The sequence below is a fragment of the Mauremys reevesii genome, linkage group 10 (assembly GCF_016161935.1).
Source record: "Mauremys reevesii isolate NIE-2019 linkage group 10, ASM1616193v1, whole genome shotgun sequence".
NCBI classification, from domain to species: domain Eukaryota; kingdom Metazoa; phylum Chordata; order Testudines; family Geoemydidae; genus Mauremys; species Mauremys reevesii.
Window position 1 is genome coordinate 4,685,408 of NC_052632.1, and position 16,481 is coordinate 4,701,888.

Sequence of the window (16,481 nt, forward strand, 5' to 3'; positions counted from 1 at the left end):
ATTATATTTTTTTAATATTTACATGTTAATTTAATGAAGATGATAATAAATTCTCAATGGATAATTACAGTCCATTAATGTTTTTGCTTGGAATACATATTAAAGATCAAAAATTTTACATCAGTGTAAGTGCAAATGGAATTTGACCTAGAGTCAGGTCAAATTTGGCCCCAAATTTAATTTTTGCGAAAATGATTAAAAGAAGGTTTTATAGTTTTAAAACAATCCAATTAAAAGAGTTATATAAAAATAATAAATATTCTCCAACAGTATTTGCAACTGAAATATTGCAACATTGTATTAAAGCATTAGAATTTGAAAGTGAAATTGACTTGAAAATTACTATAAACAAAAGTGAAACTGACTACCCTGTTTTCACTATACTAACAAAGAGAAATGCAAAAAGTAACAAACTGTTTAAATAATGAAAGATTAGATTTTTAAAATCCAGTTTTAATAAAACAAGGCTTTGTTGTTAGTAAAATGAATATAGAAATTTGTTCCTTAAAGAAAAACTATAATTTTTAACCTGACAGTGTCTCTTTAACCAATCATCTCACTTAATATTTCCCTTAGTTACGTGCAGAGAATGGGTACTTGTAATGGTCCTGAAATGTTCTTCAAATTGAAGAAAGCTGAGAAATTCACAGTTAAGAATGTGGCCTGATTTCAGTGGAGTTCCGACGGTGTGAGAAGAGATTCAGGTTTTGACACTCAGGTGAAATCCTGGCTTCAATGAAGTCAATTGGAATTCAACAGAGCCAGGATTTAATGTCCTCCATTCTTTACTAACTATACTGCAAAGAAAAAATATTGTTGGTGAAAAATACTTTGTCAAACATGCACTTCTTAATGCTCAGCAGTTGTGTTCCAACTTTATAGTTACTTAGACATATTTTTATGTTGATATGATTCAATTCCTTTGAGAAAATGCCTGTTGAAGTCTGGAATTTTGTGATTAAGTAGCGTTGAGTCGGGCCATGATGTTTAATAGATATGTTTATATCTTCAGATTATAAAATGCATATTATTAGTTCAAAGAGTAGTGTAGCCTCTTGTGTAAACATCTAATCAAGCTTATTTATTCCAATGCTCAATTAGGCCCAAAAAAGAGGAATTGTTTTGGTATCTTGGCTACAAGTAATTAGCAGTGTTTTTCAAAACAGGTATTATTACAGTACTTGTCAGAGCAAAACAACAATCAGAGAAGATTTTCTGATAAATTACAATGACAGTAACTGGAAATGCCTTAGTGATGGATGAAAAATCTAATGAAAATATCTTTGAAAAAACAAACCCATGCAGAGAAGAATATTTAAAAATGTCAAGATGTTCCCATTTTATTTTATTATATACTTGAAAGGGTCTTAGTTCATAGAACTGAAAAGCCTTCATGTTTTCAGTTTTTAAAATGTAAGCTATGTTTAAAGCTCTGTTAGTGTCAATCTTGTCAACTTCCAGCTATTATATTTCATATTTGCACATCTCAAAAGCAACTGAACTTTTTAAAAAATTCTGTTTTCAATCTGAATCTCTTATAAAAGAAAAAAAAAGTGCAAAGCTTTTATTCTAACTTTCAACACGGACAAAATGTTTATAGGAATCTAAAATATATCTAAAAAACTTGAATTCTGTAACAGAAATCTCAATGTAGTTGCATATATTTACAGTAAATAAACATGAATACACTTTTCTTACAATACCTTAAGAATCCCTATTTTGACTGACATAATTTTAATATTTCCTTCATTTGGTAGTTATATATACACCTCGTAATTTTCTAAGAAAAGATTTGAACTCATAATAAAATGTACCTAATACAGAATATTTATTTTTTTTTAAAAGAGAGAAGATTCCTATCTAGAGCCTGAATCATATAATTTCTTACATGGATGCCGACTGCTGCATACAATAAGTTGCAGGTTAAGGGGCTAGACACTAGGTCAAATGCCAAATGAAAATGGACTCTCTATTTAGTTTAAACAAGTCTCCAGAAGGTTTTAAATATTTTCAATTATGTCTATACATTTGCTGGAAGTTAACAGGGTAATTTGCGTACCAGGGACATTTCACTTTAAAAAGAGTTTTTAATGTTTCTCTATTTTTATAATACCAAAGCTTTGAAAACAACTTGAAAAGCATTTGTTGCTTAGCAATATTGCTGACATTTGAGTTTACAGATATAAATAAAAATTGTTTTTCTTCTATAACTGGTGTCCCTCCCAATTCCCATTTTCATCAGGTTCAAAACCATTGGAATTTAGATATTATTTTTAAATGTTCATGTTTTAAATTAGAGTTCTGATACATGATTTAATCTGGCATATTAATTCATGTGAGAATTTAAGATCAATGTGCAAATAAAAATAGTGGTTCATCGGCTATATATTTATGTTAACATAGTTTTGCAAATTATCTTCTCATAAAAATCAAAGGATATATATTCCATAAATATGAGAGAGAGAATTTATTCACAGTTTTCATTAATTCAAATCTAAGCCAGTTCAATTCATGAAATCCTAACTCTCTAAGGTCAATTAATTTGCTATGAAAGCGTAGAAAATAAATCAAATCACAAACATTTTGACAGCAATTCATGTTTTAAGAGATTATTGGTGCATTTTGGAAATTCCCAAGAAATCATATTCTATCATTTCTAAACAACTACATTTGGCCACTGCTTTGCAGAAAACAGCTTTTAAGTTCCCCAATTCATAAATGTAATTAAATAATTACATTAGTGCTAATTAACATGAAACTGCAGATTATTTAAGCGCAAAAAACACTATTCAACTTCTTAATTATTCTTGTTCACACAGCATTTCCTTTTGCTCAGGCGCCCTAGGTGCAAATAAAGCATCCCATCTGCTCGTAATTAGAACTAAATAATTTCAGAGAATGTAGCTTATCATTTTGACTGCACATTTGATTAAAAACAGTGTACAAGCAATACCCTGGCTTATTGCTGTAACAGCAACAACACACACAGGCACACGTTCTCCCATCATTAAAGAAGACTGAAAACATTATCTGTTATTTCAGGAGGAAAAAATACAACTTTTTAGTTCATTTCATACAGATGAAAGCGAATTACAGCAAATCACCTCTCCACTGAATAGCGGCCTCCACATAATGACTTTATTTGCTTAATCCCCAAATTAAACGCCGTTTCGAGCGAGGGCCCTGTGTTATTACTCTCATCATGTTGAGAACATTTTCCTGCCGAGACCAATTTGAATAAAACAAGGGGCCTTCCTTGAACTCAATCAAGGAGTCATAATGTGGTGGGTAATAGAGGTTGCTGATAGATTTGCAGGCAAAAGTGTTATACCTAATGATGGGATATGGATAATAGTCCTCCTGGAGGTCCTGATGCGATTCCAGTTGGCTGCCAGATGCTAAAAATCAAGAAGAGCATTGATCAGTGACAGGAAGCTGTAGTGGATTCATCTAGTCAAACTTCAGCTGTTTTTCCACTGTACAGTTAAGCCAGGCATAAATTATATTAATTGATTTAATTACATACTTAAAACATCTTCCCCAATTAATTTAATTAGGTGGCTACATGAAGCTACTGGCAGGGGAAGATTAGAGGCTGCTCACTTAATTAACAGAATATGAATGAAAAAAAAAGAAAGCAAACATAAATGAAATTGTGAGCACTAATTAAAAGGCTGTCTACAAACTTAAATACTTTCTGACAAAGTGGTGACAGCAATGTAGACAAGAGAGGGATTTTTTTTCCAGCCAATTTACTGCCACAAGGTATATATAGGGAGCTACGGTAATGTAGTTAAAACATTGATTTTCTGACACAACTACCAAAGTCAAAGTGAAGGGACATTTTCCATAGAAAAATTGCAGCAGATTCTGCAGCCACAAAGGCTGAATCACTGATGAAGGATGAAATATGATGCTCGGACAAATGTATGGTTAAAGGGAAAAAAATGGAAACAGCTTATTGCGATTACTCAAGCAAGAGATGTTTAGAAAAGAAGTGCTGCAGTAGCAGCTGGCAGCACTGCACACCTTGGCCCTGATGTAAAAATTCTCCAGGTGTCTCTGACGTGATTCCTTCAGGGTCTTTTTTACACGTGCCATGTGACTATGCAAGAGCCAAGAAATGGCAATCACACCTGATGCCCACTGCTGCTGCCTGAAATGGATGTAGGCTTTTCTGGCCTTATAGCGCCTCCATGTTGCTTGGATCTTTGTGGCAGCCATTTCAGTAGCATGTTGCCCTTTGTATCTCTGGCCAGGTTGATTTAAGATCCTTTTCACAGTTGTCCGGTTCTTTATCACCGACAGAAGGTCATCTCTGGTTGGCCTCTGGTTAAGTTCAAAGTCTGATATGAGTTCCATCAACTTCTTACTCTTTATTATAGCCAATGGTACTGCATAGTCCTTGAGAAGCTTCTCAACATATTCCAAGAAAGAAAGAATACTTCCCCAGGACAAACAATAGTGCTGCTTGAATGCCAGGAAATCTGGAGCCTTATGATCTATAGTGCCATTGTAAATAGTTATATCATAATCCAAAAATGTATTCTGTAAGGGCTGAGGTGGCATCATATGTGGGCTCTGTGGAAAGAGAGCACAGCCAAGATTAAAAGTAATTGCAGCTACTTATAAATGAGTGGTCAAGACATAATACCATTTTATCATTTACCACACAACTGTGGGAAATTATGGATCCAGAAATGTATTCCTCATATTGATTTAACATATACATGTCATAAGCACAAAGGCTGGCCCATATATACTTTAAACCTCATTACCAGAAAAGTATCTTAGGGGTCACTCAAAGCTATTAACATTTTTATAGAAATATATTAATTGCTCATGGGAACTATGCTTGATCTTATTATATATAAAATAAAGCTGTACAGTAACTCTGATATGGTCAGCTGATCCCACAATCTGTATGATTTACCAGACAACAGCCTTCCAGCATTGTTATCTCATTCATAAGATGTCCACCAATCCTGACAGAATGGATAACATCCTCTCCTGCACGCTTACCAGGGACAACGCTCTCATCTCCCAAAGCTACTTAGCAAGACTCACCACTTCTGAACCCTATCAGAACTCTTGTCTCCACTGGAGACTTCAGCCTGTCACCAGTTTTAGCTTTTGCTCCAACTTTACTTATTTCAAGGGACTTGAACTCATACATTTTCTAGCCTTGTTCACCAAGCTTGCTTTATTTTTCCTTTTCATTTCTCATCTGGGCCACAGCATGGATCAGCACGCTAATGATACAAAAGTCTTAAAAGGCCAAGCAAAACTCAAAGTCCTGATCTGTATGCAACACGGTAATTCAGGTGCATGCAAAGAGAAGGCGATGTCCCTTATGCATAGATGCCAAGAACAACCATCAAACCTCAAGTAATAACTGAAGTCCGTCACTCAGGCTCAAACTCTCCTATAGCTGCATGTGAGACATTCTGTGTGCCTATATGAACAATGCAAGAATTACAGGAGAGACACTTTAGCAAACTAGCATTAGGGGAAGTCTTTCTATTTACTTCAGTTGGCTTTGGCCTGATTCAGTGGTGCAGGATCATGTCTTAAACAATCTTTGATGAAGACAGCACTGAAAATCTACATGATAAAATCTTGTTGTCATCAATGCTTAAATACCTTTGGCGGAGGGGAAGTGCAATTTATCAACTCCAGCCCTTGAGCTGGTTGCGTCCATAATCGCTTTGATTTCTTAGCTGAAGCCATGGAGCTGCTGGATGGAGGTGGAGCAATGCTACCTTTGTTTGAGGAATATGAGTCATCGGGACCTCTTTGTGTGTTTGGAAAGATGAAGATGTCTGTACCAGCAAAGTCCACCTTGCTACCAATCCCTCCTGTACCAATAGAACAATGCAATGTAAGGTTTTATTGCTAAAAAGAAATACCATACAATAAAAATAAAGTGCAATTTCACCAGTAGAAATTGGCCCAGAAGCTATCTTACTTTACTTTGATGTCCAAATAGGTTGCGATTTCCAAAAGATGTAATCCAAATATTAAGTTTTGACCAAACCAGTAATATTTTTGGAGGAAAGCACTAATGATATAACTTTGTCATCAAATGCTAATAAAAGCCTAACAGACGGAAGGACAATCACAGATCTGCTATCGCAGATACTGGGATCAGGTTACCATAGCAATTTTTAATATACATTTTCCAAAGCTCGTGCACCAGTCAACAGTATATCCACTTTCCATAATATATTCAAGCACCTGATCATTGGTGCGAATGGGGAACCGCGGCGAATGGGAGCATCAGGGGAAGTACCCACAGGCGAGGACAGCGCATAGAGCCCTATGCCTCCCTCCCCCAGGGATCGCAGGGACAAGGTGCCAGCCGCTTCCTGGAGCGGCGCAGGGCAGGGAGTGCGCGCCGCTGCCACCCTGGAGCCCGAATCCCTCCTGCACCCCAACTCCCTGCCCTGAGTCCCCTACTGCACCCTGCACACCTCCTGCACCCCAACCACCTGCCCTTAGCCCCCTGCCGCACCCCACACCCTTCCTGCACTCCTTGCCCTGAGCCTCCTGCCGCACCCCGCACCCCAACTCCCTGCCCTGAGCCCCCTGCTACACCCTGCACCCCTCCTGCAACCCAACTCCTGCCCTGAGCCCCCTCCCGCACACTGCACCCCTCCCCTGCCCAAGCCCCTTTCTGCACACCACGACCCCTCCCACACCCCGCACCCCAACTCCCTGCCCCAGCCCTGCATGCAATTTCTCCACCCGGATATGGCTCTCGGGCCAAAAAGTTTGCCCACCCCTGGTGTATACTATAGCGCTCCTGAAATGTTTGTCACTTTTACTCCATGTTATTCCATGCCACTGCCACAATAACTCTCAGCCCTTGGTTTCATTTTTTGGTCACATCCATCCATCATGAAGCCTTTCAAATCCAAAGCAACTGCTGTTGGCTCACTGGTGGACTTCATCATTCCTACCATAGGGACCTCAGCCTTTCTATACAGACTTATGCAGCAAGAGAATGCTAGATTTGAGTAGATTCTGTATTCCACATTCAGGTCTAGTGTACTTTGGTAGCACTCCTCCTCTGAGTAACTCTCTGATTTTCCTCTAGTTGAGATAGCCAGGCACAGCTCCTTCCAGTATCTTGGCAACATCAATTCCCAATCAGTTAGCATAAGTCACAGTTGAATTATGGGCTTTATTCACTACTGAGCATTGAGGGCCAGATTTCAAAGGTATTTAGGCATCTACAAATGCAGATAAGCATCTAGTGGGATTTTCAGGAGTGTCCCAGAGCTGAACTCCTGTTGAAAACTCTGGAACTCCAGCCTCAAGAGTACACCTGAATATAAACTCTGTTGGCTTTGGGGGAGCCTGGAGTAGGGCACAACAGTTGTGCCCCATGATTCCCCAACTGGCAAGCTCTTTTCCAATACATCCACACATCAGATAAGCAGCCTAATCAAAATCTATGGGAGCTGGGGGCCTGGATGTTTTTGAAAATCCCAGTAGACGCCTCTCTGCACTGTTTGATGCCTAAATACCTTTAAAACCTGGCCCTGAGTTCACTGCCTCAGCAGCTCTCTTAAGAGAAAACAAGAGCCTGGGGAATAGAAGGCAAAGTTCAGAATTTAACTGATTAGAATGATCAACCCTTTATCCTTACCTACGACTGGCTTCTTGTGCTGTTTGTGAAATTCATGGAGAGGAGCTGCTCTGGGTAAAACAGGAGGTGACTCAAGTGTAATCTTTGCGGCTGGTGGAATTAGCCTTCGCTCAATTAGATTCAAAATACCTAGAAAATGAAAAACATTGCTGAACAATGTATATTTAATTTCTTGTTTTATCAAGTTACATGGAGCATCTCAGGTTACCTAAAGAAAAATGTTTCACCCTCTTTAAAGGACTTGTAGCTATTCTTTCCCTAATCATCAAAGACAAGATGTTGTCAATTGGTAATTGTAAAGAAAGAAATTAGATGGAGATTAAGACAAGCCTTTTTGTTTGTTTTAATGAATTCTTCCTCACATCAATTGGAACTAGAGGAGCAGTGGTATTCTTTATAAGACAAATCCAAGGAAGGCAAACTTTGCCTATAAACAGGGACATACAAATGAAATATACTGTACTGGGACAGTATTATAAACAGGAATTATATGTTTGTGAAAATGAGGAACATGTAGTAGAACTACTGAAAAGAAAGACTTGTAAATTACACTGTAATTGAGGCTATGGAATTATTACAAACAATTTGATCCATTCTCTAAATAATCCAAATGCAGCTCCAGTTACAGTCCTGGGGCAACTTCAGGCCCTTTTGATTATTTTGAAGAAACAGGCATTCATAGTGGCCACTTATTTTGATCTTGGCGCAACCCCACAGAAAGTCTTCACAGATTTTTCTTTCCAGCAGCAACAAAACTCTGTGCAAGAAGTTGATCGCTGGCTTACAGAAAGCATGTGCTTAATATACTGATGATGTCCCTTAACTCATTCTCTGAAGCTCCAGAAAGCAGCTGAGAATAAACTCTGTTGGTTTTGGGGGAGCCTAGCATAGGGTACAACAGTTGTGCCTCAAGGTTCTCCAACTGGCAAGCTCTTTTCCCATATATCCATTCATGGGATATGCAGCCTGGATTTGGCCCTTACGCTTTACTGATGATAATGCTTTTCAGTTCTCTTATCAAAGAATCTCAATGCGCATCACAAACATTAAATAATGAACTCTCACAATATTCCTGTGCAGCAGATATTATTGTGCCAGTCTGTAAAATGGAGAAGAGTAGAGACGCTAAATGGCTTGCACAAGGTAGACAAGGTCTTGACTCCCAGCAGACAACATTGCCTCCTTAGAGCTCAGTATTTCATCTTGTTGGCATAAAAATGATAGGATTAGGCATCTATGACTGACCTTTCCTTGCATCCCTTTCTAATATAGGTAAGGGAGAATCCATTTGATGAGAGGCAGGCAAAACCGAGAGGTTACCAACTGTAAGGCCTTTCACGATCTTCTGAGTGCATACCTAAAAACCGAGAGAATGCTCCTTTAGCAACCAATATTTCTGGTTTTGCAAAGAACTCAGTTTTCTACTTGCATAAAGCTAAATAATAAATACAATTTCTGCTATGAACAGTTTCATTAAGGTTTAATAATGTAACAGTACGGGCACTGATTTTACTGCTTATGAACATGCTGCACTATTGTCTACTGTCATTAGTGTATGTAATTTAAAATAAAGTTAATTAAATCCAATCAACGTCTTGCAATTTCTGCTGCACAAAATCAGTGTACTAGTTAATAAAGGAACTGCAAGGACTTTGCTCAATTTTAATGACTATATTATAAACATAGTATCTCTTGACAGAGCAGGCTTTGAATACAGGAAACATGTACACATGCCATGTACTGGAAAGGAAAGGAAGCAGGAGATAGTAGTTGGAAATATGTAAATAGATCCTAAGCAAATTCACTGCACAGAATATTATTGGATTTACAGTATATGTAACTATTTGTAATCAGTGAACATTAATTACTGTAGGATGATGGAGTCTGAGGGTACCTTAAAGGTAAAGCCTGCATCTTCTAAGTGCCGGTGTGAAGGCATCATGTTCACGCACACATAATCCTCATATGGCAATGAGATTATAGCTATTATGACTAGTATCCCATATATGGAGCATTGCACAGGGGAGAGAACAGATTTTATAATCTTACATTACTATATACGCACACACATGTACTCAACAACATCATTTAACATTTTGCCTTCTTCAGGTATCATAAACATTTCCTTTTCGCACTGGTAAGGATACATCTTGCTATACACGATGGACCAGATGTTGCCATTCTGTGTGCACCAGTCCCACCTGAAGCAAATGAGCGTTCAGAGAGAGGATCAAATAAGCCTCTAATATTGTGTGTGCAACTGTAGGCATGCACTTACTTTGTGCTATTAAACATCACAAATATCCTGATTTGTGACCATAAACAGATGCTTGCCGATTTCTGCATATGCAAAATTGAACATGCAAACTCAGAGGCCAAGAGTATACTGGCACTCACATGGAGAAAGACAATATGAGTTGGTCCTGATATCTGATCATTATTATTTTCAGGACTAAAATATCACATCTTTGGTCACAAGTCAAGAAAAATGTCAGAGCAAATAGCTGCAATGATGAAAGAGGGAAGGAGAGAAAGGAAGTGATTTCTAATCTGTTTTAATCTGACATTGCTTCATATCACTGTTCTAAAAATCTGCTGTAATGTTTCAGAATAGAAGATTAAATTTCTAATTATTGGTGAGTTCTATCAATATAAATACGGAAATATCTCCATACGAATGGCTATGCTGAAAGGGTGATATAGAGTGATTTTAAAAAACTCTTCAATACATTACATGTTCCAAGATGTTATTGCAGGGGAATTGGGAGGAATCTATCAAGGAGACAGAAAGATAGTATTGAACATAAAGCCCGAATAATAATGTATGCTGTAGAATCCACTACCTGAAACCCCCTGGGTTGTGTTCCCTTCTATACATTACATATCTGAAAACTATAGTTTATGAGCTTCAACAACGATTTAATTAAGTTTGTGAAAAACTTCCCCTTATGTTCTGAACTCCAGTTTATCCAAATAAATTCCATGTTGCCTGTTCCATTTGGATAAATGAGGGTCTGCTTTGTAACCATAGAAACAAAGCTCCAGATCCTCCGCTGGTTTAATTCGTGATAGCTCAACTGACTTCAATGGGGTCATGACAATTTACACCAATTGGGGATCTGGCCAAAAGACAGTAAAACCACATCAGCGGAAAATGGCATTACCTGACTGATTCTAGGGCCAGTAAGGCATAGGTAAATCTAGGGAGTCAAGAAAGATCCAGTTTAAATAATATTCTCAACCATCTTGGAGAAGTAAAAGGCAGGCCTGACAGTTTTGAGGCATACAGCACAGTTTATCCAGATTTCCAGAGAGCCTTTGATAAAGTACCCCTGCCAGGTTGCTTCTGAAATCAGAAGCATCTGGGATCCAAGTTAAAATGCTGCAATAGATAAAGCCAAGAAAAGTGAAAGCAGAGTTTTGTCAGCAATAACAGGCTGATCTTAGACTGTACCCATTTGCGACAAACGGCTTAGATGAAGGTTCCAGATACAAACTTGTTAAGTTTACCAACGGCACAACACAGGAGAAGAAAATGCTAATCTCAGAGCTGCTCTGCTCCGCAGGCAAAGGATAAATGAAATGAGAATCTGGGTCAATCCACTAGTCTAGTGGATGCACAATATGCTGCTACAAAAGACAAAAGTCCCCCTCCCTCCCTTTCCAGTAGGTCAGGGGCTCAGTGCCTACTAGAACTTCCTCTGGAGCTGAAGGAATAAGGATGGATTCATCCAACCTTCCTCATATGTAGAGAGAAAGGTTGTATGACATGGAGCTTTTATGAAGGACAGAAGTAAAGGGGGCCGAATCCAAAACAAGAGCATTCAGGGACACATTTTCAGCCCAGTGAATGTTCAACTAACTAAGCTGCACGTCTAAATGGCTATTTGAAGGCAAACAACATTTGCTTCTCACCCAATTCATTTCACACATAAAATTGGAGGAGAGTGCTGAAAATCTGTTCTTCAGAGTCAATTATTCTACTGTTTGCAAGGTCATTATCCTGTCCTCCTTCAAACTAACTACTACCGTGAAGCCTCCGGTAAACTGCTCACTGATAATGGCTAGACAAGTGACCAGAAAAGATTTCCGATGTTTTACCATAGGCAGGGCAGATAGCCCACCTATTACTGAGGTTGCTGACCATTTCCTATTATAGAACCTTTTTTTCCAGTTACTTATAACTTTGCCACACTTTAACCATTTGGGCTGAAATTTTCCATGCACAGCATTTGCTGGACAAAAAGTTTGGGACTGAGATGAGAAACCTGAGGAGTAGCGACTGGGACTGGCTAGGTGAGGAGAATGGAACTGGGACTACGAGGCAGATGTGGGGAAGGCAGAGGAATGGGAAGGGTTGGAGGGGAAGGGTAAGAAGTGGGTCAAGTTGGGGGAAAACAGGCAGAAGAGTCTGTGCCCACTAGAGAACACTGCCCTCCAGAGCTGGAATGGAACCTCAGAGTCCTGAATCTCACCATTCCTCTGATGTCAGCAAAGGCCTGTGAAATCCATTGGCTAAGTGTCCCAGCACCCTGCCCCACCCCACCACAGTGCTGGTCCACCCAGAGTATGATAATGTACTACAGCCATCAAGACTTCATGACCTCAAGTAGCAGAGATCTGTATGGTGGAATTAAAGGGTCCAAACCTGCTGCTGACCCATGTGGGTGTCAATATGATGCCACATGATGGGAGTTTCTGATTTTTCAGTTCGCTTTTTTAAAAGCTTAGGAAATTACACACACACACACACACAAAATTGCATTAAAAGAACATTATTAAGATCACACAGTCAAGCACTCAAAAGTTACGAAATGCCAGAATTAAGGTTGCCTGGACAACCTGTAAAGTGGGGATAATGATACTTATGTCCTTTGTAAAGCGCTTTTGACTCGACTGACGAATAGTGTTATAAGAACCAAGTGTTAATAACTGTTATTATTATGTGTACAGCACTTAGAGCAATGAGGCCCTGGCCTTGATTTGGGCACTCTTGTAACACAAAATAACAACAAAATTAATCAACGTTATAAAAAAGAATAGGCCATTTGTTCATATTTCTAACTAGGAAATGGAGGAGATTGAAATATGCAATTTATAATTTCTACTCCCTGATTCATACAATAGCATTGCCAATGGCAGACACCAAGAAGACTGAATAGGATGCATGCTTCATTACTGTAAAGATTTTTTAGGGCAATAACAGATGCACATTTTTGGTTGCGGCTATTATGAAACATTACACTCTAAGGGAACAAAAGGTATGAATCTTTACTTCATTATATTCCAAGAGTATAACTATGAGAAATGTGGCAAAGATTAACTTTACACCAGCCAAGATTATAAATGGGTTGATATTGAGCAAAGAAGGTCAGAGTTACGCATCCCCTCTCCCCACACTTAAATCTTGCCACCAGTGAGTTGTTTTGTTTCCCTGCACGTGGGGACACAATAAAGTATATACGAAAAGAATGGGATTTAATTAAATAGCAGCTCTCTTTTCAAACCATTGCCATTTTGTGCTGTATCTGTAAAGCAGCATTGATTTTACTGCTGGCCAGATTTACCCTCAGTTTAAATCCTAGTAGATTTTTCATGATAGGCAGTAGTGTGCACCGTGTGTGTGTCAGTAAACGTATGGAATAAGCGACAAAGAAAAGCAATCGAAGCAGAAAGTATGAGTTCAAGAGAAGCCTAGATTTGTTTCTGGAGGAGGAGGAAATTGAAGAGTAAGGCAAGGAAGCAGGTAGGTGGAATTAAATTTCTCTAAAGTAAAAGGCAGGTGTCAACTAACAGGGCAGATGTAACTGCATTTTGAACAGTAGGGTGATTTATGCTCTTATTTACATTGTGCAACCCTACTACAACGAAGCTGTTATAGCTGGACAACCTGAGTTGAATTGACCCAGAATTCTTAATCAGGAAAATTCTATCCAGCCCAGCACACCTCCTCTTTTTTACTAACCCTCTTGCTTTTCCATCACAGCCTCTCTTCACCACAAAGACATTTCCGCTTATAGAACCGAGTTATGCTCTTTGCCCTCCCCTGTGGTTTATTCCATGTGACTTCAATGGGGCTGCCCAGAAGCAAGTGAAGGCAGAATGTGGCAAGTGTGTTTTAAGGCATTAGTTATTTTCCTTTAACTGACTTTTGGCCTGTTTAAAAAATAAACATACAATTCATTAATAGCAAGTTAACTCATACTGAAGAAAGTGTCCATGTGCAGTTCACTATTGCTATCATTCATTATTTGTATTATTATTCAGTGCTGTATGATTTCATGCTTCACACAAGCTTTCAATGGAGTTTCTCCAGAGTTAAAAAGTGACTGTACTAATTCACTGTGTCATCTAGTTACCCACAATCAGTATTATTTATTATTTGTATGGCAGTAGCATCCAAAATGTGCTAGACATGCACATAAAAGGAGGCCCCCTAAGAGCTTTGTTTGTTTATTAAACTGGTCTTGGGAAAAGAGGCATTCTATAGAACAATTAGCCCCTCAACATACATAAGATTAATAGGATAAAGAAGGAACATGTACAGTGATGGTCAGAATTGTGCGTTGTAATTACATTTGGAGGTCTAAATAATGTCTCCCATGATGTAGGTGCACAAGAGGGGAAAGAAGGCACAGCAACTTCCGGTGCTGGGAAATGCAAATAGAAGATGGCTGGCTGATTCTTCTAGAGAGGATATTCCTGGGCAAGGGAACCATGTGTCCTGCATACCTCACTGGTTGGACTGGGGGAAGGGAGGTCTGTAAAAGCATTGGTTACACCTGTTCTACAGGCAATTAAGTGACACTCCTTCCCATGCTCCCCCAAGGCCCGTGGAGTGCTTTCAATGGTATAATGTGCCTTCTTCTTCACTACCTTGCACACTGTACAGTTGTAAATGACTACTCAAAGTGTAAAATTCTACCACTCTCATTTGTCCATGTTTTACACCCTGGCTGCACGGGTCCAAATAACCAGGCAGCAAAGAATCAGGCCTAATAATTTCAGGTAGTTCACCTTGTCACACACCTCCTCTGTCCACAACACAACTCAGGCTTAGAAGAGCTATAATTGAGCCATAACGGGTTTAAGAGAGTTGATTAGAATTTAAGAGATGTTCCTCCATGAGTAATATCTTCTAGTAAAGCAAGTTACAAACATTATGATTCAGCAAGTATCTTTTTATGGAGTCAGCAGACAGTGTGCTTGCTTGTGATGGGTGTTTTAAAGTACAGTTTTCAAAGGCGAGGAGCGAGCACTTCATTTGGCATGCAGGCTAAGATTTGCTCTGTATAATGTGCCTGGAGTGTGTCACAAAAGTATGTTTTCATCTCAGGCGCTTCTGAGTATAATTAACCGGAGACATGAGAAAAACAATTCTATCAGCCTTTTAAAAGTGTGTTTCTCTTGTGGATACAACTGTCTCACTCTGCATGGTATTTTTTCTTTGCTTCATTTTAAATGGAGTACTTGTTTTAATGTAGCAAGGATTTTTCCCATTAGTTCACTTAGTCCTTTGTTTAAAAAACAGCCGTATTTAGTGAGAATGACAACACACACACACACAGAGGAGATCTCTGTAGTGACTTGATAGTTAAGGCTGCATTGAAATCTGCACCTGAAGCACACCTAAAATCTGTCTGTTTCACAGTGTAATGATTAGGAGCCAAATTCTCTACTGGTATAAATCTACTGACTTCTACAGAGCAATTCAAGCAAAGAATTTGGTTGTGAATTTTGTCTCCACACTTGACACAATGGGCCTGATTCTCCTCTCTGTTGCACCAGATTTACACTAGTGGAATGAAGAATCAGGTCCTGTAATTCTTCAAAGGACAACTTAATTTTCCATGTAATTTTTTTTGAAGAAAAGTTATTAACCCCACCCCATCCTGTAACTTCCTCATTATAAATTAACAGCAATCACTAACACCACAGATCACCCATTCACACACATTTCCCTGAACATTACAGAAAAATGTACTTTGCAGCCACCATTTGCAATCTGACACCAGACTTCATATACAGCATAGGTGTACATATAAGGCATCTATGATGTAAGTTATGAAACCATAGAAATTCCATATTAATAATAAAAAACACATGAATATACATGGTTGGTGATCAAAGGGACCTGCTGGCTGGTGGCTCCATGGGCTGTGAATGATGGAATAAAGTTAATTCAAGTTGTGAAAAACTGATGACAGGGTGCTGAGTGACTTAACTACCTATTTCCCCAGGTTTTTTGTTTTTTTATGGTTTGCACTGTTAAGATGTACAGTCTTAATAAGTTAGCCTCTAAGCTGACACACTTTTTCTGTGTGGATATGTATGTGCTAAGCAGTGGAGATAGAGGGGTAGCACTGGAGAACAGAAAGTCCCAGTGAAGCTGCAGTACTCCATCAGCCTCCATGGTTTTAAAAATTAAAAAAAAAAAAAAAGGCCATTATGACAAATAATCTTAATATTTTTAAAAATTGTTTTCAACTGACTTCATTCTTCTCCTCTGTTCACCATGAAGTGGCATGTGGAATCCAAACTCACAATGACTTCAGTGGAGCCACTGTAATGTGATAAGTGCCCCAAAATTACAACAGTCTGTAAAAATGTCAGAAATGAATGATTTTTCAAGGGGTTTGTCTGCTGAAATTCTGAGATTTCAGGGTTTGAAAATTATCTCAAAAATTCTAATTTACCCTTCTTATTCCAATGTACACACTCTAGTATAGACTATGGGTGACGATCAACAGGAGCTTTTATGTATACAGGGCGATATAAACTCTGTTTTAAGTAGACAGCCCAACACAACCTTAAATATAGAACTGCT

The 16,481-nt window shown here is 38.6% G+C and overlaps 1 protein-coding gene across 4 annotated transcripts in view; it reads right to left on the minus strand.

Annotated features, from left to right (window-relative positions):
* The window catches only part of IQCH (IQ motif containing H), a 113,522-nt gene that overhangs the window by 80,447 nt on the left and 16,594 nt on the right, over nucleotides 1–16,481 (minus strand). For 3 of the 4 annotated variants that reach the window (XM_039490403.1, XM_039490402.1, XM_039490401.1), the window contains exons 6-10: nucleotides 8,900–9,011; nucleotides 7,655–7,783; nucleotides 5,644–5,858; nucleotides 4,030–4,581; nucleotides 3,332–3,398 (exon numbers count right to left, since the gene is read on the minus strand). In XM_039490403.1, coding sequence (XP_039346337.1) covers nucleotides 3,332–3,398; nucleotides 4,030–4,581; nucleotides 5,644–5,858; nucleotides 7,655–7,783; nucleotides 8,900–9,011 — 1,075 coding nt within the window. Of the gene's footprint in view, nucleotides 1–3,331; nucleotides 3,399–4,029; nucleotides 4,582–5,643; nucleotides 5,859–7,654; nucleotides 7,784–8,899; nucleotides 9,012–9,548; nucleotides 9,653–16,481 lie in introns of those variants that run through there. The other variant, XM_039490404.1, reaches the window with a different exon arrangement.